The sequence below is a fragment of the Nycticebus coucang genome, chromosome 10, assembly GCF_027406575.1.
Source record: "Nycticebus coucang isolate mNycCou1 chromosome 10, mNycCou1.pri, whole genome shotgun sequence".
NCBI lineage: Eukaryota > Metazoa > Chordata > Mammalia > Primates > Lorisidae > Nycticebus > Nycticebus coucang.
The window spans coordinates 97,821,602-97,840,237 of record NC_069789.1 but is presented as its reverse complement, the minus strand read 5'-3'; the positions used below and the strand labels follow the sequence as shown (position 1 = coordinate 97,840,237).

At 38.8% G+C, this 18,636-nt stretch overlaps 1 protein-coding gene across 1 annotated transcript in view; it reads right to left on the bottom strand.

The window, feature by feature from the left end:
- The window catches only part of RGS5 (regulator of G protein signaling 5), a 57,148-nt gene extending 52,183 nt beyond the window's left edge, over nt 1-4,965 (bottom strand). Inside the window, exon 1 of the mRNA XM_053605431.1 lies at nt 4,660-4,965. Within this exon, the coding sequence (XP_053461406.1) occupies nt 4,660-4,703 (44 nt within the window). The 5' untranslated portion in view covers nt 4,704-4,965. The remainder of the gene's footprint in view (nt 1-4,659) is intronic.
- Nucleotides 4,966-18,636: the final 13,671 nt, after the last annotated feature.

The following is an 18,636-nucleotide window of genomic DNA, read 5'->3' as shown; positions in this document are numbered from 1 at the left end:
AGGCCCTTCTTCTATTTTCTCTTCCATCTAGACCTGGCTAACTCCTCTGTCCTTTTAGACTTTGTTCAACATTCTCCCTGTAGCTTCTTGTAAAATCTCCCCTGACTACCAAAAGCTCTCATGAGCAACCCTGCCACCAATGACTTTCTGCACTTTTGTACTTCTCAGCACTTTGTACATTGATTCTTTTATAGTGGATTACCAAACTGAGGATTAATTCTTTTTTTTCTTATTTATCTCCCTAACTTGGCTGAAATTTCTTTAGGAACAAGGCATGGGTTTTTGATCTATATGCCTAAAGCAAGTATATAGATATGGAAGGCAATCCAGAGAAATAATTGATATTGTTTCACCCATAAGAATCAGAACTAAGTTTTTCTTAGTGACTTGTCCCCTCCAAATTTTACTGAATAAACTTTCCTACATTATATAGTTTCATTGCAATACTTGCAATTATATCATAGACTATCAGCTATATGTTTATATTCATATGTATCATATTCAAATTCACACTCTCAGAAGGCGTGATCCTAAACCCAGCTGGAAGCCCTGGCACTCTCTCTTTAGGCTTCTTTGATGATCTTGCATTCATGTCAATCGAGCTATCATTTGCTCAAGTTAATTACCACAGTCTTTAATTGACTTCATGCTTATCTTTTCTCTATAATTAGCCCAAGGATGAGCCCATGCTTTTGAAAGAGACTTTATTTACTTAATCTTGCAGACCCAGGGGCCTTGACCCACTCTGGTACTTCCAAAGGCTTGACAGTCTCAAAGTATGAGTTGATGAGTAGCCTTGCTAATTAGCTGCCTTTCTGCTCTAAACTGTCCTTATTTGTCCCAAATCAATCAGAGAAGATGGAAAAAAAAATGAAGGCTTAGTAAAAAAATAAATAAATTTTTATAGCAAATAAAAGTTTAAGCAACAAATAAAAATGTAAAATAATCCTAAAATAATAACTAGTAAATTTTTTAAAATCACCTTTCCCATTTACTTTCTATAACTCAAAATTCCTAGCATTGCCACATGCTTGAGATGGCCAGAAGCCTTCTGTGTGAATGACAGATTAAATACTTCATGCCATTAGCATACCATTATCAGCCTTCCCAGCCTGCAGCAGAGATCAGGTCTGTGCCAGACATCTACAATGGTAAGAGATTTACAACACTTCATTAGTGAAAGTTCTATCACTGGAAGTTCTTTGTCAGAAGCCAAGTCTTAGTTACTCCTTTACTCCTCATGTTAGTTTAGTAGAGACTATGAACTTGGTACTTAGACTAGTCAATACCTATGAACAAAAACAATAGAAACCACACTGGGTGCTTTATATTATGGTTACAACATTTTAGAAATCAAAATAACACTTTTTATCTCAGAATACTTCAATCTGAAAGCTGGGTGCCGTGGCTCAAGCCTGTAATCCTTGCACTCTGTGAGGCTGAAACAGGTGGATTGCCTGAGCTCACAGGTTTGAGACCAGACTGAGCCAGAGCGAGACCTCATCTCTAAAAATAGCCGGGTATTATGGCAGACACCTGTAGTCCTAGCTACTCGGGAGGCTGAGGCAAGAGAATCACATGAGCTCAAGAGTTTGAGGTTGCTGTGAGCTGTGATACCACTGCACTCTACTAAGGGTGAAATAGTGAGACTGTCTCAAAATAAAATAAAATAAGGAATGCTTCCATCTTTTTCCATAAAACAATATTTACTTCACAAATCAGGCCAGGTACAGTGGCTCACACCTATGATCCCAGAACGTGGGAGGCTGAGGCAGGAGGGTACCTTGAGCCCAGCACCTTGAAGGTGCAGGGAGCCGTGATGACACGATTGTAACCCAGGTAACAGAGTAAGACCCTGTCTCAGAAACAAATAAAAACAACTTGATGCAGAAATTTAAGAGACTGTAAAAATAAAACAAATTTTCAAAAGAAGCCTAAAATTAAAGTTGAAAATCATAAGTAAAAATAAGACTTTCAATTGACTCACTTCTTTCCGTTTTTATTGACTGTGTAAGATTCCCACCCTTACAGGACAGGTTTCAATATGCCAGAGGGTGGTGGCCATTCATTGCTCAAAGGCTTGGATTATTTGTCTCTATACATATATAGAGATATGTGAGGTCTACTTGGGGTTTTAATAAGCAATAGTCTTAAAAATCTAAATAACAAAGAAGGGTTTCTATAAGTATGTCGAAATTGACTCAGGCTGAAAGCTTTCTTAGACACTAAGAAAAGAATACTTCCTAGGGTTAGATTTTCCCTCATGTGAAGTAAATTATGTGGTCTTATAAGTCAGTATTACAGTCACTGGGCAAACTGCTTCTGCTTAGACTAGCGGTTTCAGCCTAGATTTGGGTCCTTAATGATTTTTCATTATTAGACTCACTTTTGCTCCCAACCCTCTAGAAAAAAATATATTAGGAAAAAGTTCCCTTTAATCACATGTCTCAGCAGTCACTGAAAACAGATGTATCTCACTTTGTGTACACTATGTTGGAACTGGAAAAGATATTAGAGAATATCTATTCCAACTTTTACCTATTCATCTAGAAAATAGAGTCTTCGCAAAGTGAAGTAACTTGCTCAAAGACACACATTTAGATAATGACAAAACTGAGCGGGTCCCTTTTAACCAGTGCTCTTTTCACCAGAATAAATAATAATAATATATTAATCTGATCTTTGTAAAACTGAATTATTTCCAATGTGACCTAAAAGTTGCAATTTAACTCTTCAACAGACCTCTTCATTAACCATGTATTTGTCTTGTAATACATAGCTTTGCCCTAGTTTATTTTATACGGATGTTTAAATACCTTTATCTGAGCATCGAGACTACCCATGTTCCTTTTGTAGCTTGGAGAAAACAAATTTAAAAGTGGGAGCCTGGTGGGTGAGAGAGGTGAGAGTCAGAAGACACAGCGTAGAAGGCAGGTTGGGCAGTGTTTAGTTAAGGAACACTGTCCCCTTCGAATAGACAATCTTAGATCCTTTCCAGGGGTATATGCTAATAGCTTGACAGCTCCATGATTGCCTTTCTGCAAAACATTCCACTCAGACAGCATCATAATTAGAAATAAGACTCTATTTACAAAGGTACCAGATCGTGAAAAACACATGTAGTGATGCATAAGAACTGTAGGATTCTTCATATTCCAGTGAATTAGAAAGTTCAAGCCGTCTATGAAAAAAAAGCTTGCATTTTTGAAAATTAATTTTATCCTGAAGCATAAAAATTTGCTTTTGGAAGCATTACAAGATACATAAAATTACTTTTCTGTAAAGTATGTTAAAAAACATATAAAGTGATTCAGTATCAATTTTGCTAGTGAATCAGACAGGAACAGTAACAGGAATCATTGAAGGAAATGTTCCATCCATACGTCTCAGTAAACATTATGCATATCTATAAGAACGTGTAGGGAAAAATTAGTAACAATGTCAAAGTTTCAACAAACATCACCAGTGCCTTTAGGGATGGAGAGTTGCACAGGGGTCACCTTTATTTCCTTTAAATAATGAGGGGTCACAAAAGTGAAGCAAATTAATTCTTTGAAAGCAGAGAAACATCTCTACTTTTCTGTATGAGGTGGCCTTTCAATATCTCACATTGGGTTAAATTTTCTTAAGTAAATTATTTGTTCTTCTTCTATTTACTTTATCTAGATATTTAGGATTCCCTCACAGGGGTCCTCAAACTGCGGCCCATGGGCCACATGAGGCGGTGTGATTGTATTTGTTCCCGTTTTGTTTTTTTACTTCAAAATAAGATATGTGCAGTGTGCATAGGAATTTGTTCATAGTTTTGTTTTTTTTTTTAAACTATAGTCCAGTCCTCCAACGGTCTGAGGGACAGTGAACTGGCCCCCTGTTTAAAAAGTTTGAGGACGCCTGCAAGCTGGCCAGGGAGTTCTTAACAAGCAGGGAGTCCTAAAGGTTTTGTTCCATTTATTTAAGAAAGAATATGTTAGCTAATAAATAACACCTGTGTCCCAAGGGCTTTTCTGTGCAGCAATCCAAGAACTTCTAGCTAACCCCGCAAGTATAAAGAACAATGAGAAATCTCCTCTCCCTCACTGCAAACCTGCCTCCCTCCTTCCCTGCATGTTAATAAAGATTAATATTTATGCAGTTCTACTATCTGCTGGATATTTTTCTGGGCTTTCCATACACATTAATTCATCATCAATTACATTCATTCATTTGACCCTTACAAACCGGTTGTAAGGATCGAATGATACTTTTAGTATTTCCATTTTACAGATAAGAAAAATGAGATTAAAGAGAGGCTAAATAAATTGCCCAAAGCCACACAAATAGTAAGTAGTAGAGCCAGGATTCAAATGCAGACAGTTTGATTTTGGAAGCTATGTTCTTAACCAAACATTTTTCACTGTGAATAAACACTTATAGAATAACTATCTCTTTGAAGGAAATGACATTCTGGATATTAAATGATGTTTAAAATATCCCATAGCTCAGATCTTTCCAAATCTCTGTATCGTTTACAGAGAAGAGACAATTCCCAGTCTACAATAAAACACCTGTTTTATCTCAGTTTAGTCACAAACTCCAATGCCTCTTTTGTTTCTGGGTATCCTCCCTTGAATAAGATTCTCCTTATCTCCATCTCTTAAACCAGAATAACTTGGTTCTCACCTTTCCAGGCATGAGTGGGGCAAAGCTGCAAGTCCTTTGCACATTTTGGCAACTGGCTTAGCTCCTCGACTTTGAGTATAACTTCTTTGAGCAGAGAGAGTCTCAACACTTCAAAACTGTCTGGAACTGCCTCTCCCTCTGAGGAATATATAGAGGCTCTTCCCAGCCCTCTGTTGCACACGGCCCAATTCAGAGCCTTGGAGGAAATTGCAGGCTGACAGCAGCAGCAGGCAGGCCCGAGGTGGAGGCTGGAATCCTTCTCAGCTGCAGGCGCTGCTGCCACACAGGCTTTCATCTGCTCTTATCACAGCACTCTGACTGATTGAACTGGGGCAAGGTCAGGCCATAAATTGAGCATAGCTCAGTTAGGTTTGAATTCGGATCTCAGGCCAACCACAGAGAAAATGTGGGCTTTCTGTGAAGCAGAGTGCGGGGCCACTTCAGATCTGTCAAAGTAAAAGATTATGAGGACTGCAAGGGCGCTGGACATCATTTAACCCAATGTTGTTTTCCAGTGGAGGAAACTGAGACATAGGGAATTCCAGGAATGTGTACGTGAGTACCTACCACATGCCAGGCTGGGGTGCAAAGAATTTAGAAAAGGAAGAAGCACTCCCTCCTCTCAAGACCCTAAAACATAGTGTATTGATCCAACATAAGTGATGGACGGAGGCTTGGGAGGTTTTGAGCCTTCAAGGGGTACCAGGCAAGATTTTCTGGAGCTAAAGGATAGAAGAGATAAAATTACTATTTATATGAATCAAGACACAAATAATTGCTATATACTCTTTATGAATCCATATGTGGGTAAAGGTATTAAAAAGTAATCTGGAAGACCACACATTAAAATCTAAATAGAGATTTTGATGAAAGTGGGAAAAAAAATAAATGATTCTATCCATCAAACATTACCCCCACCCCAACATTTCAGCCCCCAGGAAAAAAACTCTCCTAATTCTGTAAGTAGTCTTCTGATTATTCTTTACTCTGGTGACCGGGTTAGGTAAGTCTTTGGCCACCACCGCCCACCCCATCCACCTAACCATCCTCCACTAGCCGTGTTTTCCCTTCACCTTCAGCTCTTTTCTGCCTCCCATCAAAGAGTATTTCCACCAAAAATGACCTACTTGGCACACAAGGTGCTGATCAGCTAATATATAAATGTAAATGCTGAAAAGGGGGACCTGAGTCCAAACTAAAAATAAGCAGCATTGACTTATCTGAAAAAAAGTTCTAAATCTGGAACTAAATTTCATTCTCATAATTTTCTTTGTTCTCTGAAATTATTTGTTTTAAGTAATTCTTTTTTTTTTCAACCTTTGATCAAGGCCTGTTAGTGGCTTGTAAATTTAGTGTATTATGGCCTGATGTTTTAAATGAAATAAACAGGATAGTCAAGTGCATCACATGTAGAAAGTTCAGTGTTATTTTCTGACATTTTTCCTTGCATAATCAGTATGTATGGTGCATAAGGTCATTAGGTAAACTATATTTCTTACTATAAGTCATAATCAAAGAAGGTTTAAAAAAGTCCATGGCTTAGTGCCCGTATCTCAGTGGTTAGGGCACCAACCACATACACTGAGGCAGGTGGGTTTGAACCAGCCCAGGCCAGCTAAACAACAATGACAATTACAACAAAAAATAGCCAAGTGTTGTGGCAGGTGCCTATAGTCCCAGCTACTTGGGAGGTTGAGGCAAGAGAATCCCTTAAACCCAAGACTTTGAGGTTGCTATGAGCTGTGATGCCACAGCACTCTACCAAGGGCAACATAGTGAGACTCTGCCTCAAAAAAATAAATAAAATAAATAATTAAAGCCCTATCTTTTTATCTCATTCTCTCTCTCTGTATTTTTTTAAACAAGAAACCCTACAATATTCGCCTTTATACTCACAGCACTAAGCACAATGCCAGGCACACAGACATCTACAAATATTGCTTGAATGAAACCCAAGTGTCTGAGTTCTGCCATTTACTTGCTAAACGAACATTAGCAAATGAATTAATCATGGTATTTGTTTGAGATATGAAGATGCGGTTGACTGAGTCTAATGGTGGGAATATAAAACTATCAGAAGAGATTCCTTGGACAAGAGCCTTGGTCATTAGTGGATACCCGTGGGGTGTTGAGGACATAAGAATATGGGAGGGAGAGAAACCAACTGTAATATAGAGCAATAAAGGGTGATGCTTCAGCTGGGGCTAAAAATCTGACTATCCTCAAAAAGTTTATGTGATGCAGTATTCAAGAATCAAAATTATCCCAGTCTTATTAAAAGATGGACTAGAACCCAAAATGTGAAATTCAATAGAAATAAATACTAAATCCAGCAAATGTTTGTTTTTTAAACCTTCATGAGGATGAGATAGCCAGAAAGCAGGTAAAAAAGCAAATTCTAGAAGCAGAAGGTAAGGGGTTGCAAGGGGCTGAGTTGAGGGGGAATCAGGGAGCTGCTGTTCAATGGGTATGAAGTTTAGGTTTTGCAAGGTAAAAACTTTTCTGAAGATCTGTTGTACAATATTATGCCCATACTTAATAACGTACTTACTGCATACTTAAAAATTTGTTAAGAGGATAAGTCAAGAGTTGTCAGGGTGAGAGTGCAATAGTGTGATCATGGGTCACTACAACCTCAAGCTCTTGGCTTCAAGTGATCCTCCTGACTTGGCCTCCTGAAGTGCTGGGATTAGTGCTAGCCACCACGCTGGCCAATAGCTCTTATGGTATGTGTCTTTTTAACCACAATTACAATAAAAAAAAAGGAAAATTAAGTAAAATAAATGTGAAGTCTTCTAAAAATAATTTAACTATTTGTTTTTATTCCCTTCCTGCCTGAGCATCCCTCAAAAATGAAAGTAAGTGTATGAAAAATGTATAATGCTATAATGGCCAAAACAATGGAAAGCAAGTCATCACATTCTAAGTGATTTCCAACACTTCATGGTTAGGAGTGGTAACTAATGAAAGAAGGGAAGACATTCAGGGGATGCCCCCACAGAGGCGTCAGTTACAGGGGCTTGGACTCCAAAGCACTTGACGCCACAGAAGGAAGAAGTAAGCCATGCAGGTGGAAGTGGTGGGAGATACCAAAAGTTTTCATCAGACGACAGGGGCTCCTGCCCACACAACTGCTCTGATTCATTCCTAACTTATTTTCTTAAGACATGTATACATTTATTTTTAAAAACTATTATTAGCAATGTATTTATTTATTTTTTGTATTGACTTTGTTTATGTATTTATTTTTTATTGTTAAATCATAGCTGTGTACATATGTGCAATCAAGGGGTACAATGTGGTGGTTTCATATACAATCTGAAATATTCTCATCAAACTGTTAAACATAGCCTTCATAGCATTTTCTTAGTTATTGTATGTAGACATTTGTATTCTGCATTTAGCAGGTTTCGCCTGTACCCATTCTAAGATGCACCATAGGTAAAGACCATATGATTCACTCAATTGATGCAGAAAAAGCTTTTGATGATATCCAGCATCCCTTCATGATTAGAACACTTAAGAAAATTGGTATAGAAGGGACATTTCTTAAACTAATAGAGGCCATCTACAGCAAACCCACAGCCAATATCGTATTGAATGGAATTAAATTGAAATAATTTCCACTTAGATCAGGAACCAGGCAAGGTTGCCCATTTTCTCCATTGCTCTTTAACATTGTAATGGAAGTTTTAGCCATTGCAATTAGGGAAGAAAAGGCGATCAAGGGTATCCACATAGGGTCAGAAGAGATCAAACTTTTACTCTTCTCAGATGACATGATCGTGTATCTGGAAAACACTAGGGATTCTACTACAAAACTTTTAGAAGTGATCAAGGAATACAGCAATGTCTCAGGCTACAAAATCAACACCCATAAATCTATAGCCTTTATATATACCAACAATAGCCAAGCTGAAAAAAACAGTCAAGGACTCTATTCCTTTCACAGTAGTGCCAAAGAAGATGAAATATTTGGGAGTTTATCTAACAAAGGATGTGAAAGATCTCTATAAAGAGAACTATGAAACTTTAAGAAAAGAAATAGCTGAAGATGTTAACAAATGGAAAAACATACCATGCTCATAGCTGGGAAGAATCAACATCGTTAAAATGTCTATACTACCCAAAGCAATATATAATTTTAATGAAATTCCTATAAAAGCTCCATTGTCATATTTTAAAGATCTTGAAAAAATAATACTTAGTTTTATATGGAATCAGAAAAAACCTCAAATAGCCAAAACATTACTCAGCATTAAAAACAAAGCAGGAGGAATCATGCTTTGTACTATAAACCGACAGTGATCAAAACAGCATGGTACTGGCACAAAAACAGAGAAGTAGATGACTGGAACAGAATAGAGAACCAAGAGATGAATGCAGGTACTTACCATTATTTGATCTTTGACAAGTCAATTAAAAACATTCAGTGGGGAAAAGATTCCCTATTTAACAAATGGTGCTGGGTGAACTGGCTGGTGATCTGTAAAAGACTGAAACTGGACCCACACCTTACAGCATTAATTAAGATAGACTCTCACTGGATAAAAGATTTAAAATTAAGACATGAAACTATAAAAATACTTGAAGAAAGTGCAGGGAAAATTCTTGAAGGAATTGGCCGGGGTGAATATTTTATGAGGAGGACTCCCCAGGCAATTGAAGCAGTATCAAAAATACATTACTGGGACCTGATCAAACTAAAAAGCTTTGGCACAGCTAAGAACATAGTAAGTAAAGCAAGCAGACAGCCCTCAGAATGGTAGAAAATATTTGCAGGTTATACCTCCGATAAAGGTTTAATAACCAGAATCCGCAGAGAACTCAAACGTATTAGCAAGAAAAGAACAAGTGATCCCATCTCAGGGTGGGCAAGGGACTCGAAGAGAAACTTCTCTAAAGAAGACAGATGCACAATCTACAAACACATGATAAAAAGCTCATCATCCTTAATCATCAGAGAAATGCAAATCAAAACTACTTTGAGATATCACCTAACACCAGTAAGAGTAGCCCACATAACAAAATCCCAAAACCAGAGATGTTGGCATGGATGTGGAGAAAAGGGCACACTTCTACACTGCTGGTGGGAAGGCACACTAACACGTTCCTTTTGGAAGGATGTTTGGAGAATACTAAGAGATCCAAAAATAGACCTGCCATTTGATCCTATAATTCCTTTACTAGGTTTATACCCAGAAGACCAAAAATCACAATATAACAAAGACATCTGTACCAGAATGTTTATTGCAGCCCAAATCATAATTGCTATGTCATGGAAGAAGCCCAAGTGCCCATTGATCCACAAATGGACTAGCAAATTGTGGTACATGTTTACCATGGAATATTATGCCGCCTTAAAGCAATGTATTTATTGAAAGGCATGTCATACCTTCCAATGCAGCACCTCTAGGACTATGTGATCATGCTAAACAGTCATCCAGTCACTCATTAATCCTCTTACTTACAGAGAGTTTCACTCTGAGGATAGCTAAGAGCACACAGCAAACACAGGGAAAGTATTCACCTTACATGTTACTTGATTTCTTCCTTTCTATCTTATAAAAAAATAACAGGCTTAATTCACTTTATTTTTCTTGTATAAAAATGCTATGTTGTAGCTACAGCTGGAGCCAGGGTCCACTCCACAGAGAATCTGGTGTGAATTGTGAGATGATCCATGAATTCCTGACTTGGCGAATTACCATTTCTTTCTGGAGGTCAGGTGTCAGACAGCTATAGGTCTTGGAGATGGCATTAAAAGTAGCCTTGGTGAAACTGATCAGGGTGGCAGTGAAGCTAGTCCCTGGCGGAGGTGTAGCAGTCATGGATACCAGCCATGGTATCCCCACTTTCATCACACCCTGTCCCTAATAAGATTTTGGTGTGTGGTCTTTTAGATCATATTTTTCATCTGTATATATGTATGTGCTGTGCTGGATATGTCCTCCAAAATTCATGTATTGAAACTTCATCACCAAAGTGACAATATTGGGAAGTGCGGCCTTTAGGAGGGGATCAAACCATGAGGTTGGAGCTCTTTGTGGATGGGATTGGGGCCTTATAAAAGCCTGAGGGAGTAGGTTCATTCTTTTCTGTTGTTCTTCCACTGTGTGAGGACAAAGCAGCAAGGCACACCTTAGAAGCAGAAAGCAGCCAGCACCATGAGTTTGAACTTCCCAGCCTCCAGAAGTGTGAGAAATAAATTTCTATTGTTTATAAAGTATCCAATCTCAGGTATTTTGTTACAACAGCATAGTCCTATCAGATTAAGACAATATGGATTCATAAATAGTGTATAGCAATTGTGTGTGTTTTGATTTATGTAAATAGTAATATACAGTAATATAAAAAGTAATATTTTTGTTTTTGTTTTTAGATTGTAATGATTAGAATACTTTTACATAGGGGGCGGAGACAAGATGGATGACTGAAGCCAGCTTTCCACAGAGGCTCCCATTCAGAAGGAGAGTTAAAGGACAGAAATTTAGCAAGTAACCTGGTGAATCAGAGCTGCATCAAGAGAGAAGGTTGAAGAATGCACATCAATCCCACTGAGGTGAGCTGTGACCCCAAGGATACCAACAAAAGGTGCAAAATCCATCACCAAGTGGACGGGAGTCCCCTCCACCATGAGAACGGCTTGGAGTGCCCCTCAAACAAACTAGCAAAGTTCAAAGGTCCTCCCACTATGCTCCATGGGAGAGACCTTCTAAAAACTGGACCTACCTCCCCTACTAGGGTGCCACAGTGTTCTCCTGACAGGCATAAAACTGTATAAAACTGTACATATTCTCTACCTGCAACTCTGAGTTCCCAGCACTCCCCTCCACTCTCTCTGAGGTCTGGAGGCCTATTCCCCAGGAGTCAAGATTCTTGGGTGATTTTTGAGGGGTGTGGACAGGGCCTAAACTGTAGATGGTCAGTGCTGACTGCGCAGCACGGGAGTGAGGAGAGGATGGTCGGCTGAGAGGGAACCACACTGGAGTGGTGGTGCCCTGAGGCGCAGAGCAGCAGCCGTCTTTTGGCAACAATAGGGCTCACTCCTGGATACTCCGAAGCCACACACCCCCTGTCACCCTGGGCAACCAGAGGAGGCTGGGCATCTACTCAGGTGGCAACCACCACGGAACAGATCTGGGATGGAAACGCAGGCCCAGTGAGTAAAGGGTTTGCCTGAGGCGGTACCGGCCTGGGTGGAGCACGGGGACTAGAAATGTACACGCAGAGCCGGGAAGTTCCCAGGGTGGGGCTGACCCAGAGGACCGCTTTACTGAGCCTAAGACACACCCAGTCCTCAGAAGATCGTCAGCCTATAGACAAAGGAAGACAGGAGGCTAGAACTGACAGCTGACCGAAAACAAACCTGCAGGAGCAAAGACAGGGCCTGAGGCACAAGCTCTGGGAACTCAAAACAGCTTCTCTTCTGCAGGGGAATTTAGCAGGGACAGAAACAAATTCCCACAAAGTTTTTCAGTTCTGTTCTGTCAGTAACATCAATCAGGGGCAAGGCTGGAACTGAGTGAACACCCCCCAGCCTCCATCAAGCACCCGAGGTTGTCAGGCCTCACCTCCCCCTGATAGATAGAGGCAGAGTGCAGAGGCCTGGCTGAGCAGAAATAGATTTCCTTGTGATTCAGTCAGGTACAACCCCCTGGAGTATCTGTTCATTACAGGCAACTGGGTCACAGACCTACGGGGCTATCAGTGACTGGGTGTGACAGAGGTGCAAGGTGGGGAAGGAGGCATCAACCTTCCAAGACTGATCTATTTGCTGGGTGGGTCCTCCTGATTCCACGGAGCACCCGAGCAAGCCACATCTGAGTAGTCACCAGACCCCTGCGATCCAGTTGCCAGAGACCTTTTAAACTCTCCCACCTGAGATAGGTGCTAACTGAGACAATTGATTTGTACCTTTTGAACCAAGCTAATCTCCTGAGGACTATTCAGGTGGTGCCCTGGGTGTGTGGTTGTAGGAAGGTTTGATTTTCCTTTTCCAATTGTTGCCTGTTGGGGACAGGATAACTTAATTGCTGGTATTTCTCCATTGCTGGTATTTCTGAGAATTCAACCCAGAGTAACTGTTCACTATGGTCGAACAGAAACCAGCTGAAAACAACACAGAACCACTTAGCCCCACCACACCAAACAGGTCCCCAGTTTCTCAGACCATAGCACTGTACGGGTCCTTGACAAAGGTCCAGGGGAAAAATCAAATGGTGTAAAAAAATCATGGGGCGGAATCAGTGGAAAAACTCTGGCAACATGAATAACAAGAATGGATCAACCCCCACAAGGAAAGATATGGCAGATGTAACTGAAGATACCATTCATAAATAGCTGGTTGAGATGTCAGAAATCGAATTCAGAATGTGGATTGCAAACAAGATTAATAGAATGGAGGAAAATTTGGAATTAGAAATCCAAGCAGTAATTCAAAAGTCAGAATTAGAAATTCAAGGACAAATTCAAAAGTTGTCTCAAAAATTTAACAAATTTAAAGACAAAACCACCAAACATTTTGGTGCACTGAAGCAAGAATTTGCAGCCCTTAAAGATCAGAAAAATACAGTAGAGTCCCTCAGTAACAGAGTGGAGGAAGCAGAAGAAAGGATTTCTGACATTGAAGACAAAGCCTTTGAACACTCCCAAACTCTCAAAGAGGAAGAGAAATGGAGAGCAAAAACGGATCATTCTCTCAGAGAGCTCTGGGATAATTCAAAGAAGGCTAATATCTGCCTCATTGGAATCCCTGAAAGTGATGAAGTGGCATCGCAAGGCACAGAGACCCTTCTTCATGAAATTATGAAAGAGAATTTTCCAGACATGCCTAGAGATTCTGAAATTCAGATAGCAGACAGTTTCAGAACTCCGGCATGACTCAATCCGAATAAGTCATCCCCCAGGCTTATCATAATTAACTTCACTAAAGTTAATATGAAGGAGAAAATTCTGAAAGCAGCCAGACATAAGAAATCCATTACCTACAAAGGGAAGAATATTAGAATGACTGCAGATCTCTCTGCTGAAACTTCTTAAGCTAGAAGAGGGTGGTCATCAACTTTCAATCTCCTAAAGCAAAATAACTTTCAACCCCGGATACTGTATCCAGCTAAACTGAATTTCATTTATGATGGAGAAATTAAATACTTTAATGACATTCATATGTTGAAGAAATTTTCCATAACCAAACCAGCTCTTCAGGATATTTTCAGACCTATCCTACATAATGACCACCCCAATCCTCTACCACAAAAGTAAACTCACTCAGAAACTTTAAATCAAACTCCAACTTCCACAGTGGTGAAAGGATTAAAAATGTCCACTGGACTTTCGAAAAACTCGATACCCAAAATTTTACCAGACTTATCAATATTCTCCATTAATGTGAACAGCTTATACTGTCCTCTAAAGAGTCACAGGTTAGTTGACTGGATACAAAAACTCAGGCCAGATATTTGTTGCATACAAGAGTCACATCTTACCTTAAAAGATAAATATAGACTCAGGGTAAAAGGATGGTCATCCATATTTCAGGCAAATGGTAATCAGAAAAAAGCAGGTGTTGCAATTTCATTTGCAGATACATTAGGCTTTAAACCAACAAAAGTAAGGAAGGATAAGAATGGTCACTTCATATTTGTTAAGGGTAATACTCAATATGATGAGATTTCAATTATTAATATCTATGTACCCAACCAGAATGCACCTCAATTTATAAGAGAAGCTCTATCAGACATGAGCAACTTGATTTCCTTCAGCTCCATAATAGATGGAGATTTCAACACTCCTTTGGCAGAGTTGAATCGATCCTCGAATAAGAACCTGAGCAAAGAAATTTTAGATTTAAACCTATCCATCCAACATTTGGATTTAGCAGACATCTACAGAACATTTCATCCCAATAAAACTGAATACACATACTTCTCATCAGCTCTCAGAACACACTCCAAAATTGATCACATCTTAGTCACAAGTCTTACCTCAGTAAATTTAAGGGAATAGAAATTATTCCTTGCTTCTTCTGAGATCATCATGGAATAAAAGTTGAACTCAGTAACAACAGGAATCTGCATACTCATACAAAAACATGGAAGTTAAATAACCTTATGCTGAATGATAGCTGGGTCAGAGATGAGATTAAGAAGGAAATTGCCAAATTTTTGGAACAAAATGACAATGAAGACATGAATTATCAGAACCTCTGGGACACCGCAAAGGCAGTCCTAAAAGGGAAATTTATAGCACTGCAAGCCTTCCTCAAGAGAACCGGAAAGAAAGGAAGTTAACAACTTAATGGGACATCTCAAGCAACTGGAAAAGGATGAACATTTCACCCCCAAACCCAGTGGAAGAAAAGAAATAACCAAAATTAAAGCAGAATTAAATGAAATTGAAAACAAAAGAATTATACAATAGTTCAATACATCAAAAAGTTATTTTTTTGAAAAGGTCAATAACATAGATAAACCTTTGGCTAACCTAACCAAGAAAAAAAGGAGCAAAATCTCTAATATCATCAATCATAAGCTACAAAGACAAAATAACAGACTCCTCAGAAATTCAAAAATCCTTAATGAATATTACAAGAAACTTTATTGTCAGAAATATGAAAATCTGAAGGAAATTGACCAATACTTTTAAGCATGTCACCTTCCAAGACTTAGCCAGAATCAAGTGGAAATGTTGAACAGGCCTATATCAAGTTCTGAAATAGCATCAACCATACAAAATATCCCTAAAAAGGAAAGCCCAGGACCAGATGGCTCCATGTCAGAATTCTTCCAACCCTTTAAAGAGGAGTTAGTACCTATAGTACTCAACCTGTTCCAAAATGTAGAAAAAGAAGGAAGACTACCCAAATGTTCTATGAAGCAAACATCACCCTGATCCCCAAACCAGGAAAAGACCCAACAAGTAAAGAAAATTATAGACCAATATCACTAATGAATATAGATGCAAAAATATTCAACAAGATCCTAACAAACAGAATCCAGCAACACATCAAACAAATTATACATCATGACCAAGTCGGTTTTATTCCAGGGTCTCAAGGCTGGTTCAATATATGTAAATTTATAAGTATAATTCAGCACATAAACAAATTAACAAACAAAGAACACATTATTCTCTCAATTGATGCAGAAAAAGCTTTTGATAATATCCAGCATCCCTTCATGATCAGAGCACTTAAGAAAATTGGTAGGAAAAAAAAAAAGAAAATTGGTAGAGAAGGGACATTTCTTTTTTTTTTTTTTTTTTTGGCCGGGGCTGGGTTTGAACCTGCCACCTCTGGCATATGGGACCGGCGCCCTACCTGCTGAGCCACAGGCGCCGCCTGAGAAGGGACATTTCTTAAACTGATAGAGGCCATCTACAGCAAACCCACAGCCAATATCATATTGAATGGAGTTAAATTGAAATCATTTCCACTTAGATCAGGAACCAGACAAGGCTGCCTATTGTCTCCGCTGCTCTTTAACATTGTAAAGGGAGTTTTTACCACTGCAATTAGGGAAGAAAAGGTGGTCAAGGGTATCCAAATAGGGTCAGAAGAGATCAAACTTTTGCTCTTCGCAGATGATATATTGTGTATCTGGAAAACACCAGGGATTCTACTACAAAACTCTTAGAAGTGATCAAGAAATACAGCAGTGTTTCAGGTTACAAAATCAACATTCATAAATTGGTAGCCTTTATATATACCAACAATAGTCAAGTTGAAAAAACAGTTAAGGACTCTATTCCATTCACCGTCGTGCCAAAGAAGATGAAAGATTTGGGAGTTTATCTAACAAAGGACGTGAATGATCTCTATAAAGAGAACTATGAAACTCTAAGAAAAGAAATAGCTGAAAATGTTAACAAATGGAAAAACATACCATGCTCATGGCTGGGAAGAATCAACATTGTTAAAATGTCCATACTACCCAAAGCACTATACAATTTTAATGCAATCCCTATTAAAGCTCCACTGTCATACTTTCAAGATCTTGAAAAAATAATACTTCGTTTTATATGGAATCAAAAAAAACCTCGACTAGCCAAGACATTACTCAGAAATAAACAAAGCAGGAGGAATCATGCTACCAGACCTTAGACTGTACTATAAATCGATAGTGATCAAAACAGCATGATACTGGCACAAAAACAGAGAAGTAGATGTCTGGAACAGAATAGAGAACCAAGAGATGAATACAGCTACTTGCCATTATTTGATCTTTGACAAGCCAATTAAAAACATTCAGTGGGGAAAAGATTCCCTATTTAATGAATGGTGATGGGTGAACTGGCTGGCAACCTGCAGGAGACTGAAACAAGGCCCACATCTTTCACCATTAACTAAGATAGACTCTCACCGGATTAAAGATTCAAACTTAAGACATGAAACTATAAAAATACTAGAGGAGAGTTCAGGGAAAACCCTTGAAGAAATCGGTCTGGGCAAGTTTTTTATGAGGAGGACTCCCCGGGCATTTGAAGCAGCTTCAAAAATACACTACTGGGACCTGATCAAACTAAAAAGCTTCTGCACAGCCAAGAACACAGTTAGTAAAGCAAGCAAACAGCCCTCAGAATGGGAGAAGATATTTGCAGGTTATGTCTCTGACAAAGGTTTAATAACCAGAATCCACGGAGAACTCAAACATATAAGCAAGAAAAGAACAAGTGATCCCATCGCAGGTTGGGCAAGGGACTTGAAGAGAAACTTCTCTAAAGAAGACAGGCGCACAGCCTACAGACATATGAAAAAATGCTCATCATCTTTAATCATCAGAGAAATGCAAATCAAAACTACTTTGAGATATCATCTAAGTCCAGTAAGATTAGCCCATATCACAAAATTCTAAGACCAGAGATGTTGGCGTGGATGTGGAGAAAAGGGAACACTTCTACACTGCTGGTAGGAATGCAAATTAATACATTCCCTTTGGAAAGACATTTGGAGAACACTTAGAGATCTAAAAATAGATCTGCCATTCAATCCTATAGTTCCTCTACTAGGTATACACCCAGAAGACCAAAAATCACATCATAACAAAGATATTTGTACCAGAATGTTTATTGCAGCCCAATTCATAATTGCTAAGTCATGGAAAAAGCCCAAGTGCCCATCGATCCACGAATGGATTAATAAATTGGGGTATATGTACACCATGGAATGTTATGGAGAAAGGAAGATGGAGATTTACCTCTGTCATGTTTACACGGATGGAGCTGGAACATATTCTTCTTAGTAAAGTATCTCAAGAATGGAAGAAAAAGTATCTAATGGACTCAGCCCTACTATGAAACTAATTTATGGCTTTCACATGAAAGCTATAACCCAGTTATAACCCAAGAATAGGGGGAAGGGGAAAAGGGAGGGGAGGGAGGGGGGAGGTGGGCAGAAGGAGGGTGATTGGTGGGATCACACCTGTGGTGCGTCTTACAAGGGTATATGTGAAACTTAGTAAATGTAGAATGTAAATGTCTTAACACAATAACTAAGAAAATGCCAGGAAGGCTATGTTAACCAGTGTGATGAAATGTGTCAAACGGTCTATAAAACCAGTGTTTGGTGTCCCATGATCGCATTAATGTACTGAGCTATGATTTAATAATAATAATAATAAAAAAGAATACTTTTAATCAATTTTTATGTACCATGCACTCTTTAAAACACTTCTCATACATTTACATATTTAATTCTTACAATAAAAGCGTAAGTGGTTTAATTATTACCATTTCAAAAATGGGAAAACTAATTATATAAATGAAGATGAAATTATTGGAGGTTAAAAAGCATGACTACTAGCACAGCAAGTACAGAGGCTACACACTACCTCTAGTTTTTGCTGTTGTTGGAGAGAATTCTGGCATATGCAAATATAATTGCATTGCTCTATAGACCTGTTGGTCGATGTTTGGTGACTAGTTGATCATTTCCAATTTTTTCCTTTCGGTAAAGGTAGTTAAATTAATATACCTATA